General features: G+C 34.2%; 1 protein-coding gene across 1 annotated transcript; it reads right to left on the reverse strand.

Moving 5' to 3' along the window:
- Positions 1-4,336: 4,336 nt before the first annotated feature.
- Positions 4,337-15,096, reverse strand: LOC149408893 (hemolymph lipopolysaccharide-binding protein-like; the record flags this gene model as incomplete). Its single annotated transcript, XM_089650326.1, has 3 exons — positions 15,073-15,096; positions 11,755-12,012; positions 4,337-4,407 (listed from the first exon to the last, which is right to left on the reverse strand). Coding segments are annotated over exons 2-3 (309 nt in total), but the record flags the coding sequence as incomplete, so codon positions are not given.
- Between the last annotated feature and the right edge of the window lie 2,679 nt (positions 15,097-17,775).

Consider the following 17,775-nt stretch of genomic DNA (forward strand, 5'->3'; position numbering starts at 1 on the left):
AATGATAATGGTACATGTTTTTGTTCTGAGGCTTTTGAAAATTTTTGTAAAAAAAATGGGATGGAACATATCACTAGTCCAGTTAACCACCCGAGTAGCAATGGGCAAGCTGAGAATGCTGTTAAAACCTGTAAAAAATTTCTTAAAAAAATTTGTAAACATAATAGATTTCCTTCAGATTATAAAGAAAAGTTAGGTAACTTTTTAACAGACTATAGAAATACCGTTCATGCAACAACAGGGTGTGAACCATCTGTATTATTAATGGGAAGGAAAATTAGAACAGTATTTGACTCTCTGATTCCTAGGAAGGTTGATGAAAGAACGAATAGTTCAGGTTCTACTCGACAACACGAAGTAATACAAAAGGTTATTCAGAGTCAAGTCAATTAGAAAAGACAATATAAGGGTAGAAATATGTCAGATTTTAATGTAGGTCAGAAAGTGATGACTAGAGATTTCAGAGCTCAGGGTAATAGGTTATGGGTCTCTAGGGTTATTGTTGAAAAAAAAGGTAGCAAAATATATTTCATAAAAATTAACAAGTCTAATATGGTGTGGAAAAGATATTTAGACCAGATTAAAAGATTAAATGTTTCATGACAGGAGGGAGATAAGCCGGAATTTGGTACGTCTGACACAATGGAACTGTCGACGGATGAAGTAAATCTCTCAGGTATGTTACGTAATAGAAGTGTCTCTAATACTGTTCCTCCATGTTTCAGGTCTAACCCGTGGCAGGGAAGACTTCGTCCAAGATGAGGGTACTTCGCAGTCCAGGAGGAGGAGTGGACAGAAGACGAGACAGAGAGAAGAAAAGCAGAAAGAACGCGGGATATGATAGTTAATTTTTAAAAAAATGTTGTGTTAATTTTTAGAAAACGAAATATATGAAATAAAATTGTAATATTGAAATATTTAGAAATAGGGTATACTATATGTAGCTAGGGACATTCAATTTTAGTAGGGGATGATGTAAGAAAGGTTTTAGGTGGTACGCCTGCTTTTTGAATGTGTAAGAGCGAGATGACAGATCGACGTATAAAAGATTGTGGATGCTTCTGCTCGTTCTCTTTTCCCAACCGACAGCTAAGAAGATAGTAGTAGACAATACGTTCTAAATTGTTAATAAACATTCTATCCGCACACGCGTTCTATTATTGAGATCCTCACAGTACCACCAAGTCTGTACATAACAATTATGTTTATGTAGTTGTTAGTTTTAAACTAGATGTCACCCGAGCTACGACAATTCTTCAAAAAGAAAATATTAGTATTTCAGAGCAATGGAACCGGTAGATACATATTTTTAATAGTTATTATTTAAAGTGAACAAGTTTTTGAAAAGAAGCTAAATTCCTCAAAAGAACTAAGAATCTAAAATATATATTTTAAAGCTAGATTTAGAGTTGAGTTGGCAACACTGGTGGTAATTGACTATTTACCGATACATTGCATAAAACCATTCAACATAATCTCTACTTAATCTATAACATTTATTTATTGATGCGATATTTGTAACTGTTCAAGATTTGTATTTGTAAAAGAAATAAACCCATGTTAATTGGCTCCTTTTAAACACTCTCCGGTTACCAAAGCAGGCCCATTACTTCATCTATATTCGTCTAATGTCCACGTTTACTTAAAGTTTTCTAGCATCATTAACAATAATGATGAACGTTTTTTCCGGAATCTATCAATCGAAAATAGTTGTTTTTCTCCAGCATTATTGACAATAATTATGAACGTTTGTTTGGCATAATACAGGGTTTTCGGATGTATACGAGGATGTACTTTGGGATGTGTTTCTGCATGATATTAGAAGTAAAAAAGACAAATAACATTTTTAGAAATTACAACGTATTTGAGGTTGGAAAGGTGAAAAAAATAAATTTTTGTACGGAAAAATAAATATTCTTTTACGGAAAAAAACATTGGATTTTGAAAAAGTTATTTATCTTTTTTACTTACATCATCATCTAGAATCACCTCCTGAAGTTAGTACACTTTACCCCGGACATCCTGTACATCTGGAGATATTTATTTTTTCCAAAAACCATGTATTAAAACACATAAGAAAGTAAATACTTTCACAATGCGTACATATAGAGATATTACACTGTTGTTATTACCATCGATTGTTCTAAATTCTGCTTTAGTCACTAAGTTAGTAACCCCCACATGGAATGCGTTCTTATTAATGCTGTCTGACGTTGTATCAGCATGCTCTAGGAATATATCCGTGGAGAGTTGGACTTCCTCAGCACTGTTCAGAACAATGAGGTGAGCTTGTTCAGCTTCACACACTTTCAACGCGTTGTTCCAGCTGGATTTGTTGGTGTGCAGTTTGTAGCAGCTCTCTGGCATCGATGGATAGCGTTTATATCCTGTAACAGATAATAAACATCTGCAATTTAAATTTCAAATTTGGGTTTTAAAATTAATTTCTCATCAAGATTTGTACTCCCTAACGAATTTAGTTTAGGCTACCTCCGTGGGAGAAGCTAGCAGCTATTGGGAGTAAAATGCCCCTAAAAGTAGCTGTGGGTATGCGAAGAGGACGGACCAACGCCGATTTATCTTTAGTGGCAATATTCCCTTTTCTGGGAAAAGGGCATAGGAATCTGGGGTACTTAGAAGTTTCAATTTGTGAGGCGAACATGGGTACCGCTCCCACAGGAACCATTTATTGGATAACCAACTCTTAGGTCACCCCAAGTGGTATTGAATTAAAAATAAATTTAAAAAAAAATAAAAAAAGATTAAAAAAATATATATATTTTTTAAAAAACTGTGTGTGCGTACCAGGATCGTGAGTTCCACAAAATCTACATGTTTTAGGGGTGGGGTCCTCTTTCGGATTTAAGATGTTCTGCTCGCACACAAAAAGGGCCAATGAGGAACATGGTTCAGTGTTCAGATGGAAGAATCCGTGTGGGGTGACTGTGTTCTGCGAGAGCGCCCCGCATTGAGGCATCCTGTCGGAGAGTCTCACGGGGCCCCAGTTGTCGTAGCCTGCACTCGAGAGGGTCCTGTCTGAAACATCCAGATGTTGGCACTCCTATTAAAGAGGAAATAAATTGTTCGTGCTGGTGTCAGCAGTATAATATGAAATCCTCGTTTTAGGAATGCTGTGGAAGGGAAGTGGGGTAGAGGAAAAAATTGACGTCTGGTTTTGGTCACAGCTATTTACTGTTTCTAAATGATGGACCATTAAAAAAATAATTTCACAGCGAAAGTTAAATTGAATTTTTTTTTGCAGACTCTTCTTTTTTTCATCTCTCGTATTGCTCTCCTCTATGAGGTTTTGAGAGATGTGTAAGATAGATATTGTTACATGTTTTCGTTGCCATCAACATATTCTAATCCATAATTATGTAAATATCTACGTTACCTGCCTCACTAGACGACGTCTGTTCTATGTTTACTATTTATTCTATTCTATAAAAAATATTGTTATCCTCACCATCGATTGTCCGAAATTGCTTCATGACAGCCGAATATTTAAAGCCAACCATAAAGCTGTCCATGTTGTAGTCACATCCCCGTGAATTAGCTCGGGTGTATTTAATAAATATGTCTGCGCTGAGTTTTGCTTCCTCAGCGCTGTTCAGAATAATTAGGTGCGTTTTTTCCGCTGCACACACTTTAAACGCATCGTTCCAGGATTTAGCTGTGGTGTGGAGTTTGTAACAGTTTTGTGGCATCGAAAGATACTTTTTATATCCTGTAATTAAAATAAAAAAAACGGTAGTTTAACAACGCAGGACTGTTGCAATCAATATATTTTCTCAAATGTTGGTTGAAAAAACATTATGTTTAAGATTTCACAATAAACATCAATATTAATGAGAATAAAAGTAATCAGGATCAAACTCATTTTTTCTTCTTCAGGGAGAAGAAAAAAAATCTGGGATTATTTTTTTAAATTAACAGATCTATCTCAGAATTAATGAGAATAAAAGTAATCAGGATAAAACTCAAAAATTTAATCTTCTTCAGAGAAGAAGAAAAAATGCTGGAGTTATTTTTTAAAGTAACAGATCAATCACATTAGTTTTAGTTTAAAAGTATAGTGAGATAAAATAAAGTGATTATTGTTTCTGATTCAAGTTTGTTTCATGAAAAAGTATCTGCAATTTTTTTTATCAATTTACTCTGAAATGCTCATTGCGTCTAACTTGATATGCATACCTGGAAAACAATGACTAAAAACTGGTTTTCTGAGACCTCTCTTATCGTGTGATATCTTCCTCTCACACATGAATAGGAGCCGTGACTCACAGGACTTGTCGTTCAGCTTTCTACCCAAGCCTACCATCAGAGTGCCACAGTGTTCATCGTTATTGATGTTGTCGGGCTGCACGTCCTGCCATTCGCTGTAGCCCGCTTTCTCTAGCTTCTGTCCTACAATATGAAAAAAATACTTGAAACACAAACAGAGGTTGAATAACTGTCATTTCAATTCATAGTTGCTTCCCTGTGGATTTCAATTGCATTGCGTTCTGAATGGACTCCAGGAATCCGTAGTCCGGAAACAATTAAATGGGTACAGCCAATCTTCGGAAGGGGCAAAAACTGCCGCAATTTAGTTCCAATTCCTCAATAATCTCGAAGCCTGTGGATCTATGAAATCCCCAACTGAAGTAAGTGACCAGTGCGAATGGAGTGGAAAGCTAGTTATAACTGCCAGAAAGACACACAAAAGCGTCGCAGGTAGAAATTTTTCTTGAAGGGATGGAATATTAATTAACACGTTCACAAAGACGGTTCGGAAAGTCAGTTTTCCAACAATATATGGACGGAAACCCATTTTCTTAAATGGAAATTGTTTAATATTTTTTAAAACGGAAACCTTTAAAATATGTCAGCTTAGCCCGGTAGTGGCCGAGTGGACAGAATCGTTAGGCTCCCACACAGGCGTCGCGTGTTTAATCCAATGCTAGCTAACTCCTTCATTATGTCGCAAGCAATATTTTCTATTTACATAAAAACGTGATTTTTTTCCAATTCCCATGTCCTCAATGTGTATCATTTTTGGCACATAGCCGGGGCCCCTCCAAGGTTGGGGCCCTACAGATCCATTGATACATTATTTATCGAGTACCGTGTCTTCATAGCATCCCCAAAGATATTACACCTATTTGCTATAAGGTCCTCCTACATTGAGTATTTATTTATATCTTAAGGGCTATATATTGGGTAAGTACTGCGATTGCTCGGGCCCTGGACGGCTTGTACCGGGCTGATTTTCCGGAAAGAACTGCCGCCTTCGAATGGATGAGCATCATAGACATTTTTTTTTTGTATTAAGCAATTCACCCTAAAAAGAGTGCTATGTGCCGTTAAAGTTAAGGGAGATGGTTATAATTTTATGGGAAATCTATACGGGAATAGGAAATCTCAAATATTGAAGTCATTCAAGTCTATGAACTTGTATAGAACTGAGAAAATGCGAGAATTGTTGAGAGAAAGTAAATAAGGAATACTAAGGGGAGATTGGTGGGTGATTTTTTTAAGTAAACGATAAATGCCTTTGAAATATGAATGATTTTTACAATTAAAGAAAACATGATCAAGAGTCTCATTTTCCATGCCGCACTGGCAGAGTGGACTATCTAGGACCCGGAATATAAACAAATGGGATGCAATGGAGCAATGACCAATTCTCATTCTCGAGATACAGGATATAAATCTTTTGGATTTTTTCTTGCAGTGGAACGAAGGTTTACTTGGAATATGATTTTGTATTCCAGCATAAAAAGCACCAGTTCGGGTTTTCGTATTAGTCCAATTTTCTTCCCAGGAGCGAATCATGTTGGATTTAAGAATTGGGATGACGTAAGAGATAGGAATTCTAAAATCTAAAGGATTAGAGCCAGAAATTGTTCCAAGTTTAGCTAGAGGCTTTCTCGTTACCCTCAATTCCTAAATGGCCAGGGACCCAAACCAATGTTGTCTCGAAATTTAATTCATTTAAAGATTTAAGGGTGTTTCTGATATTATAAATAATATAGTCTTCTGGTTTATGGATATTTGAGGAAATTTTCAACATTGCGCTTAGTGAGTCAGTGCACAGTTAGGCTCGTCGAATATTGAAAAGCTGGATTTGACTCAAAGCTTGTTCAATTGCGAAGCATTCTGCAGTAAATATAGAAATTTCTTTAAGCAATTTATAAGACAAATCTAAATCGAATTCGGGAATGTGTACCGCAGCTCCACAATCTTTATTATCAGACTTAGAACCATCTGTGTAAGTGAGTGAAAATTCTGGAAACTTAAAAGATGTTATGTTTTTAAATTTTTCCTCAACATTTTGATTAGATGAGGTTAAAATATCAGTTCAGAAGTCTGAAGTTATAACGTTGGGGATATAATTGATAGAATCAAATGGGATGGTGAAAATAGGAAGGATAGGATCTTTTTGTAGATTATGGAGGGAAGAAGACAGAGATTTGAATGAAAGAAAACATTTTAGAAGGAGAGGAAGTCGATTTTTATCCCTCGATCTTTTTTCGTTATTTAAGTTATTGAAAAAATAATCAAGGCTTTGTTCTAAAGGGTGACGCGATACAGAAAAAGATTTACAAGTATATTTACTAACCAGGAATCGTCTCCTCAAAATTAAGGGGGGATCAACACATTTTACCCGGAGAGAATTAATTGGAGAAGATTTCATCGCTCCAATAATTATTCTGAGCGCTTAGGAACTGAATTCTTTAAGTTTTTTGTCCAAATATTTAGGAAGAGGATCGAAAAGAAATGTTCCATAATCCAAATGGCTTCGCACTAGAGCACCATACATTAATTTAAGAGTAGTAGGATGAGATCCCCACCACACTCTGGAAACAGCTCGCATAATATAACTATATTCTAAAACTATACTCATTTACATTCATAAGCACAAAACACAAGAAATAACAACAAACACGTACAATAGAAACACTAGATCTCATGATCAAAAACTTATCCAACAAATAATTACTAATACAACTTTTGGGCAAAAAAGCTTCTTATATCATAGTATTAAACTCTACAACAAAATACCACTCACACTCAAAAACCTCAACACTTTAACATTTAAATCTGAAATAAAAAGCTGGATACTTAACATAGGAAGATCTGAAATAGAAAATTTACTGAAATCAAACACAGACTAAAACAGAATCAACTGAACTATACCAAAAAACATTTCATATATATAACTATACCAAAAAACACTTCATATATATATATATATTGCATGATATTTGTTCATAATTAAATTTATTTGTAACTTTGATGTAATATAAATTTTCTTATAATTAAATTAGACATAATATGTAAATGAAATCCTCAGCACGGGAGATCTCAGTGAGGATATCATTATATCTATTTGTTACACAAAAAAAAGATAATAAAACACTTATTATTATTATTAATATTTAGCCCTTTTTCACACTTAGCCGAAATGTTCTGAATATGCGGGAGCCAGGAAAGTTTATGATCCAAAAGTAGTCCAAGAAATTTAATTTGCTTAACGATTTGAAGAGGGACATTATCAAAGCAGACAGAAAAGGGGGGTATTTTTCTTTTGCGCGTAAAAGCCACTACTTTGGTTTTAGACGTAGCTAAATTCATCCCATTTGTCAACAACCAAACATTAATATTATGTAAAGCCAAATTCAATTCCTTCGCAGCGCGCGATAGATTTTTGTGTGATAAATATATAAGGAAATCATCAGCAAAATAAAGTCGCTTGATAGATGAAGGAATTACACTGTCTAAATCACTCATATATATATTAAATAATAATGGATTGATTACGGACCCCTGAGGTAATCCCTTCCATAGTTTGCGATTTATCGTTTTTGAGGAAAAGTGGATAATAATGGATCTGCCTGTTAGTAAATTAATAATAAATTGAACTAGTTTTAAGGGAATTTTTATTTTAATTAATTTTTCTTTCAAAATTTTAATTAATACATCGTCGTAAGCTGACGAAAGATCAAGAAATGTGGCCAGAGTGCAAGAATTAAGGGACTGAGATATACGGATGTCTGTTGTTAACACACGTAAATTATCTATGGTTGATTTCTTTTTCCGGAGGCCATATTGATTAGGAGAGATAATTCTGTGATTTTCAACAAACCATTCCAATCTGTTCTTTATCAAGTGTTCTGCTACTTTCATTAAACATGACGAAAGAGCAATAGGACGATAGGATGAGATTTCAGATGGATTTTTGCCTGGTTTTAAAATCGGAAGGATTTTTTGAACTTTCCAGACTTCCGGAATAAATCCTGTTTCGAACATGTTATTAATTAGGGATAAAAAATATTCAACAGACATGTCTGAGAATGCTTTAATGAAACTATATAAGATTCCATCAGGACCAGGAGAAGAGTCTAGAAGGGAATTGATTACTCGATTTAATTCACTTACTGAGAAAGGAGAGTCCAGCCAGCTAGAGTGAGATGGATAAGAAATAAAGGAAGGCATTTCCTCACATCTGGCGGAGGAGCTATCTTATCTGCAAAACCTATAAAAATTTCTTCTGGAATATGTTTGGAACGCTAGGGAGTATATGACGAACCGATTTTTTTAAAATTGGACCATACGGATGACTGGGGAGATTCAGGAGACAAGCATTCACAGAATTTTCGCCATTCAGACCGCTTTTTGTTTTTCAAAACGCGTTTCGCTTCTGCCTGGGCGCGTTTCACAGAAAGGTAATTTTCGAAAGACGTACATTTACGGAAAATAGAAATTGCTTCTCTTCTGGATTTAACGACACTAGTGCATTCTTCATCCCACCATGGGGTGGAATGTTTTATCTTAATGTTAACATGACGTTTTTAAAGTTTTTTTCTGTAGTTTTTATTATCATGTTAGGAAATAATTCACATTGTAAACTAGTGTTGACAAGGGAAGACTTAGGACGGGTTGTTTCGGAGAATTTGAACAATTCATCAAATTTCAACGTTCATTTTCGGGTTCTGTGAAAGTCCTATTCAAGTTCTGTTATTATATCATTATAGGCTAGTTGCTTGAAAAAACTGAAATAAAAACAGAACTTGAAAAAATCTTTCACAGAACTTGAAAATGAACGTTGAAATTTGATGAATTGTTCAAATTCTCCGAAACAACCCGTCCTTAGATGCTTGAACAATGGAGTCTAATTCTGAAGAAAAATTTCTCCAATTCGCGTCTTTCGTTTTAAATTTAAAACTATTGTTTATCGAAAAGGAATGCGTGGAAGACAGATGGTGGAAGGTAATTCTTATAGGAAAATGGTCACTGGAAAGGGGATCTTTAAGAATGTTCCAAGAACATATGGGAATCACCGAAAATGAGCAAAGAGATAAATCGACTGCACTTTCCGATGTTGAGGGGCAGTGAAACGAGTTGGAGATCCGTCAGTTAGAATACATAAATTATAGGTATCCATAAAATCTAATAGATTATGGCCAAAACGGTTTGTTAACTCACTGCCCCAAGAAGGAGAATGAGCATTGAAGTCCCCAAGTATCATATACGGGGGACGAATCTGGGATATAAATGTTGACCATTCGTTTTCAAGAAAAATTGTAGAGGGAGGGATATATATTGATAGTAATGTAATATCAGATACAACAGCTGCTACTATCTGAAAATTGTTGGAGAGAGTGTGGAAAATAATTTGTTTAAAAGGGATAGAATTATGTATAATAAGAGCAGTGCCACCTTTGCCATCCAGTCTATCATGTTTTAGACAATGATATCCAGGAATCTTAAATTGGTATGAGGGTTTTAACCACGTTTTGGAGATGGCAGCAACTGAAATATTATGTTCATCAAGTAACTGTACAAGATCAATTTTGCTGGCGAATAGACTTCTACTATTCCATTGAAGTATTTTGCTCAGTTGCGGATACATCGGGAAGGCTAAAGAGTAAAGATTTCATATAATCGACAGCGTTAGACGGTACTTTATTGTTATTTGAAAGGATCGTAATTAATAGGGTAATTAAAGTTTGAATAAAAGAAGAATTTTCAATCATGACTTTAGGTAAGATATCGGAAGTGGAACAGTTTTTTAAGGCAGTCCCATTGGGAGCCTGGGATTTATTATTCCCATTCGAGTTAAGTAAAGGATCATTATGTAGTTTTTTATCGAAAGAAGGAATAAATTTTGGATTAGATTTTATCGGTATAAAAATTGTTTCTTTGTGGTAAGATGATAGAGGGGATTTAGGGGAAGAAAAATGAAAGAAAGAAGCGTTAGACGTTATCTCTGCAAAAGATTTTTTCTTAGGAGGGAATAATTTAGAAGCCTGAAAGTAGGAAATTTTGTCTGCAGCCATTGACTGTTTGATATTTCTCTGTCTAGATAACTCTGGACAGGCCACACTAACAGCAGTATGGTTGCCCTTACAATTAATACAAATAGGGTTATTCGTTGTATTTTGACACTGTTCAAAGGGATGATCCTCTCCGCAATGGAAGCAACGAGGAGGGGAACGACAAATAGGTTTTGAATGGCCAAAACGGCAACAGTTGAAACATTGGATCGTCGGGAATCTGTATATTTCAACGGGAAGAGCGTTATTATAAAAAAATACCCGGGATCATAATGTTTGACCTTCAAAAGTAATAACAACGGATTGAGAAGGTTTCCATATAGTGGTGCCGGTGGAAGTATCCTTGAAATTCAAACGACGTGCTTTTAAAAGTTTTGGAGTTAATTGAGAGTCATTAAGAGCGTCTACTATTTCTGTTTCTGATAGATCGGTTGGGATACCTCTTACTCTGCCCATTCTGGTTAAATTAAAAGTAGGTATGAAATATATAAATTTATTATTTGAAAGAGAACCTATTTTTTTAACAAAATCATTAGCTAATGTGGCGGATTTAAATTCTATGGATAGTTTGTATCGACCTTCCGGTTTTATTGATCCATTTATAATACCGAGGTTATTGAGTTTTGAGCTAAAAATAAATTTACCAAAATCCAGGGGATGAATTATTTTCCCCTGTTCAGTCCATTGGACATTGACAATAAATGGAGCTGAAGATGAAATAGAATACATTAGCTCAATGGCTTTTGCTTCTGTAGGAATGGTATCATTATAACTTCAATGAGAGATTGGGGCTTCGTTTGTTTGTGAAAGAGATTTAATTTTAGGAGGTACATTAAGGCAAAGCGAAGGTCGTCGTTTTCGGGAAGGAATGGTTACAGAAGTTTGGGAATCATCAGAATCGTAGACGTCTGCAATATTAGAAATGAACTCAGGGTCCGGAGGTCGATTTTCATCTTCCTCCATTTCAAAAAATTAAAAAAAAAATTAAACAATAATTATTATTTTAGAAATAATGAATGATAGAAATAATACACGCAACTTCGTCGCAAACCAATAAAACAAACAAAAATAATGAATACGAAAAGGTAACAATAAATAAATCTTATCTGTACGCCGCGCCGCGCCGTCAGCAAGCCATCAAACACAGAGCACTGGAAGTAAACACGACTGCACACTACCGAGGTTTGGTGACTAATGTTCATAGACATTCAAATTATTTATATCTACGGGGAGCTTGTAAAAATGTGATTTAACGTGATTTAATGCTGAATTAGCAACACTGTAATAAAAATAAAAACGCCCACATCTAGAAGGCTCTAGAAATAATGAGGATTAATCATGACAGATAATAACCGATAATAATAAACGAAATAATGTAAGCAAGGGCTAGAAAAAAAATAATCAGGTTTAATAAGTAAACTTCGAAACGTACCGTGGATGGTTTCATATTGTCCTGGAAGAATCAAGTCATGAAACCCAAGCCAAATATGACTCCTGTCAAAGTTGGTATCCAGTGAGCTTCCGGCATATTCATTAAACGCGTCCAAGCAGTGTTGAGCCTCCTCCGCACTGTTGAGGACCACGAGATGACCTTGTTCGGCCGAACAGACTTCAAAGGCATCGTACCACGACTTTGGCGTACGATGGAATTTGAAACAACGATCGTCCATTGCAGGAAATTTTTTGTATTCTGGAAAAAAAATTAAACATCGTGTTAGTTATATTGAATAGATTATGTTATTCATGAAAAGTTCTTACATTATATTAAATTCCTGTGGAATATAAGGAAAAAAAATTGTTCTGTTGAATGCGATGGTTCTAATCGGGAAAATTTTACATCTCTCTATCGTTGTGCTTTAGTCACTGAAGAAATAAACCAAAATTTGTAGTGATTGTGTCCGTGTATCCGATTAAGGCGAAGCTTAATGCTTAATCACTATTTTGATTAATCTTTATAACGAATTGGTGAACATTATGAATACCAAAAAATATGCTTTAGATAAATTGAAGGTTTTTCTAACGTTTAACTTGAGTAGAATACAAATAAAATAGTAAATTACCCAATAAAAAATATAAATGTAAACTACTAAAAAAATTTTTTTTTCAATAGAAATGTTTGAACGCGTAAAGGAAACAACTTTTAAAAATACAGTATTATAGCTAAGATTATCTCTCGATTAGTTAGATTAGTTCTCGTACCGGAATTAATCATTAAAGTGTTCAGTAACAAATAACATTAGTGGAGTTAATTTAATAACCAAAAAATCAACAATAGATATGACTATTCTCTCTGAAAAATTAAAAAAGGAGGATTGGAATAATGTTTTAAACAGTGATGATACTGAAATTTGTTCGACTAACTTTGAAAATATTATGTCACAACACATTAAAAATTCGACAACTGAGATAACAACACACATAAAATCCAAATTAAGATGTTTAAAGCCTTGGATTACCAAAGGACTTATTATATCTATCAGAAATAAAGAAAAACTTTACAAAATAACTTTAAAAAATCCCCAAGATGAAAAAGCATATATTTTCTATAAAAAATATAAAAATAAATTAACATCTTATATTAAAAAAAGTAAAGAAGAGTATTTTAAAAATAAAATGTTATCTTCAGAAAATAACCATAAACAAATGTAGAAAACTGTTAATTTCGCCATAGAAAATATAAAAAAACCACAAAACATTAATTACATTGAACATGATAAAAAAATTATAGATGCCAATATACAGCCTAAACAATGTGCAAACATATTTAATTCCTTCTTTGCAAATGTTGGGAAAAATCTTGCGAAAAATATTTATAAGCCTTCAAACCAAGAAAACCATAAAAATAAAAATATACAGAAACGTAATATACTTTCAATGTTTGAAACAACAACAGAATGTGAAATTTCTAAAATAATAGAAAATATGAAAGGAGATTCGTCTCCCGGTTTTGATTCTATTACAACACACATGTTAAAAACTATGAAACTTCACTTAATAAAACCTATCACTCATTTAATAAACCTAAGTTTAACAAATGGAATTTTTCCAATGAACTACAAAACCACAATAATCTCACCTATTTACAAATCTGGAGATCCACATCAAGCAACGAATTATGGCCCAATATGTCTAATTTCTAATATAGGAAAGATCTTTGAAAAAATAGTAAAAAAAAAATTGGTAAATTTTCTAGATAATAATAAAATATTACACAAAAACCAGTTTGGTTTTATAAAATCTCTCAGCACACAAGATGCTATTGCTAACGTAACTTCATACATTTACGAATCATTAGATAAAGGTAAAAAATGTGCGGGTATATTTATTGACCTTAGAAAGGCATTCGATAGCATATCCCATGAGATGCTATTAAAAAAATTGAATAATATCGGCATAAAAGGCAACGCGATTAAATGGATCACCGACTACTTAAAAAACCGTCCTCAAGTAGTAAAAATCAATCGTGTTAATAGTGATCAAGAGATTACAAGCTTTGGAATCCCCCAAGGTACAGTGCTTGGACCAATTCTATTTACTATATATGTAAACGATATTTTTTTTCAACCTATACATGGTCAAATTACGTCATACGCTGATGATACAGTATTAATAATAAGTGATAAGACTTGGGAAAAAGTAGAATTAAAGGCCACAGAAGACATCAACACGCTCAAGAATTTTTTCGACACTAATTTACTGTCACTTAATAATGAAAAGACATTTGTAATTCCATTTGCAATCCATACAAATGATACTCCTAAAAATTTTAACATTGTCATACATAATAATACTAAGATTCACAGCCAAAACTATTGCAAATCAAACTGTACAGTACTAAAAACAACAAATAAAATTAAATATCTAGGAGTAATTATTGATAAAAATCTGAAATGGAAGGAACAAATAAGTCAAGTAGTAAACAAAATTAGAAAATTAATATATATATTTTTAAGAATTAGAAACTTTCTGTCGATAAAAAATCTATATTTAATTTACTATGCCTTAGTTCAATCCACTTTACAATACGCTATTATTAGTTGGGGATCCGCGTATAAATGTAACCTTCTTCCAATTGAAATTATACAAAGAACAATTATTAAAATTATATTAAAAAAATCCTTTGACTACCCAACAGAACGCCTGTTTGAAGAATTTCAAGTACCTACATTTAAAGACCTATATATTAAAAACTCACTAATCCAAATTATAAAAGAAAAAGAAAAATATCAATTTTTAAATGAAAACAGAACGCGACTTAGACATGTTTTTCTATGCTCAAAACTAAATACGTCTTTTGCACAACATCATTATACTTACCAGGGAAGATTTTTTTTCAATCGTCTACCAGAAGAAATCAGAAGCATTAATGATAAAACCCAAATACTGCTCTCTGTCAAGAGACACTTTAAACATATTCTGAAAAAAAAAACTACTGTCACTTAATTAATCTCAGAAATATCCTTAGTTTTCCATAACTTCCTTTCTTATTTAAATTTAATATATTAATATATTATCCTTCACTACTATCAAAAAAATACTACAGCAAACATACATTTATGTACAATGAATTATTTAAGTACTAACTAACAACAACAATTATGTACACTCCCCTTCCATACACAAGCAAATGCTTTCAATGGAAGAGTAGTAAAAAGACCCAAGATGTAAAATGAATTATGTACCATGTAAACATATTATTAAAAATAAAAAATAATTAAAAAAAAAAAATTAAAAAAGTTGTTTTCCATACCCGTATCGTAGGTTCCACAATCCACATTCGCTGTCAGAGTGCTGAGGGATTTCTTACAGATAAACAGGCTGGCCGCCTAACAGGGCCCGTCGGCGTATTGTCCGTTTCGCAGCATTCGCACACGTCCATCGCCCGGGTTGGGCTCTGGATGGTTCAAGTATAACTCTGATGTTGGAATGCCTACAAAGAGAGGTGGGAATAAGTAAACTGGATTTCATTTAAATATTCATTCGTAATTATTCTGAGCTAGTTACCGGAGTCAGGATGGCGTTTGCAACCTGGGAATCTACGCCTAGACCAACCTCCATGTTGCTGATCTAAGATGTCTTAGAGATATTTTAGAGGAACTCAATAAAAAGTGGCTACATGTATATGATAAACTTTACACATTTAAAACATGGTTACATACCATTGATTGCCATGTAGTTCTGTTGTTGGAATAAGTCATGTACCCCAATCCACACATTGCTGGTGGTGCTGGCCATGTAGATTAGCAGGGCGCCAATCTCGTCCTCAGATGTTGGCACCACGAGCTCAGCGCTTTCCAAGGAACACATCGACACCGCCTCTCTCCAGCCCAGCGCCGCTTTGTGTTCTTTGTAGAACGATTTAAATTCGGTGGAGTAGAAATAGTCATCTCTGAAAAATGGTTCAGCCTGCTCCGCTGATGCGACTATAATAAAACACGATGTTGAAAATATCTTTTGGAAACAGTGAAATTGTATGAGGTTTGTTTTAAACTGTCAATTTTGGACTTGGAATTAATGGCAGATGGCAGAAGTGGGTGCTCCGGTTGAAGTGATTAGCGGCAAATGGTATAGAAGGTAGGAAAACTGCGTGGAAGTCGACTGAAGCAGGAATAGAAGGTTTTTGAATTGAAAAATAATGATTAGAGACCCCAAGTAAGTTAAGAATATTTACGGAGGAGGCAAAACGCTATCCTGAAAAGGAGCGCAGTGATGAAGTGTGAAATTATTGAATTATGCTTGTCGTATGACAAGCATTATTCAATAATTAAGATTGTAGAAATCCTTATGTGGCTACTTACTATCTAAACAAGATATGCATAGAAATCCCAGTACCAACAATGCACTGCGACACAACTTATAGTGCGCTTGTATTTCACTGACAAGGAGAAGTCAGTGACACGACCAGTTGATAGTGCAAACTAAAGTGAATATCTGGAAAGTCAACCAATAATTTATACAGCGATTTTTTTTACATTTTATGATAAACTTTAACCCGGCGTTAAAGATGTGGGGTGTTATAAACCCAGACCATATATTATGGCAAAAATTCTCCGCGATGGCGATTGTTTGAATATAATGACAAATTTTTCGATAGTGGAAATGTGATAGAAACATCTAACTTGTTTCTTTGTTGAAATGTAATTAGCTGCAGTTGTGACGTGTCAAACTTAGTTCAATAGGGAAACATCTAACTTGTTTCTCTGTTAAAATGTAATTAGCTGCAGATGTGACATGTCAAACTAAGTTCAATGGGGAAACATCTAACTTGTTTCATTGTTGAACTGTAATAAGCTGCAGTTGTGACATGTCAAACTTAGTTCAATAGGGAAACATCTAACTTGTTTCTCTGTTAAAATGTAAATAGCTGCAGTTGTTACATGTCAAACTTAGTTCAATAGGGAAACATCTAACTTGTTTCATTGTTGAACTGTAATTAGCTGCAGTTGTGACATGTCAAACTTAGTTCAATAGGGAAACATCTAACTTGTTTTTCTCTTAAAATGTAATTAGCTGCAGTTGTGACATGTCAAACTAAGTACAATAGGGAAACATCTAACTTGTTTCTCTGTTAAAATGTTATTAGCTGTAGTTGTGACATGTCAAACTAAGTTCGATAGGGAAACATCTAACTTGTTTCTCTGTTAAAATGTTATTAGCTGCAGTTGTGACATGTCAAACTAAGTTCGATAGGGAAACATCTAACTTGTTACATTGTTGAACTGTTATTAGCTGCAGTTGTGACATGTCAAACTTAGTTCAATAGGGAAACATCTAACTTGTTTCTCTGTTGAACTAACAATGTGCTGATTTAATTATAATTCCATTAGGAAATATACGATTTTACTACATAAATAATTAAAATCTTACTTATTTTTTTAACATGAACACGGAGAGTTTCTAAACCATTTGGAATTATTAAGTCAAAACACAAAAATTTTGGCATATTTCCCTATAGAACTAGTCTATCGAAGGGCAGCCCGGCCTTTTTCATCCAAAATTAAATTTTGATTTGAGGCCAAAATACCCAACTAAATAGAAAAATATTAACTTCACACAGGAGATGCTGTGTGGAGGGTCTATTGAGGAGAGGAAAGAGTGAACATGGATCTTGAAATGACACATGTTGTAGGTTTCACAGCCGAGCTATTAAACTCAAGAACGAGTCGTAGAAGAGACCCTTTTTCACGAGACAAATGTCAATCGTGTATGTAAGGCGCGCGTTTTGCGTATTTCCCGACTATGCACCGGTACCGAAGGTTTGTTATACGAGTAGTTAAGCGCACTTGAAGTGAAATGACACTAAACTGCGCTTTATAAATGCCATGTTTTTATTATTATCAATGACGCTAGTTTCTCGGAGCATCTTCCATTGTAATACCGGTAGAACCGGGACAGCATACTTATCTGACTAAGGATTGCAATCCGTTTGTTAATAGAGGGGAATCTATTAAAC

The sequence above is a fragment of the Hesperophylax consimilis genome, unplaced genomic scaffold (assembly GCF_061612785.1).
Source record: "Hesperophylax consimilis isolate HC1 unplaced genomic scaffold, BYU_Hcon_1.0 scaffold_45, whole genome shotgun sequence".
Taxonomy (NCBI): Eukaryota; Metazoa; Arthropoda; class Insecta; order Trichoptera; family Limnephilidae; genus Hesperophylax; species Hesperophylax consimilis.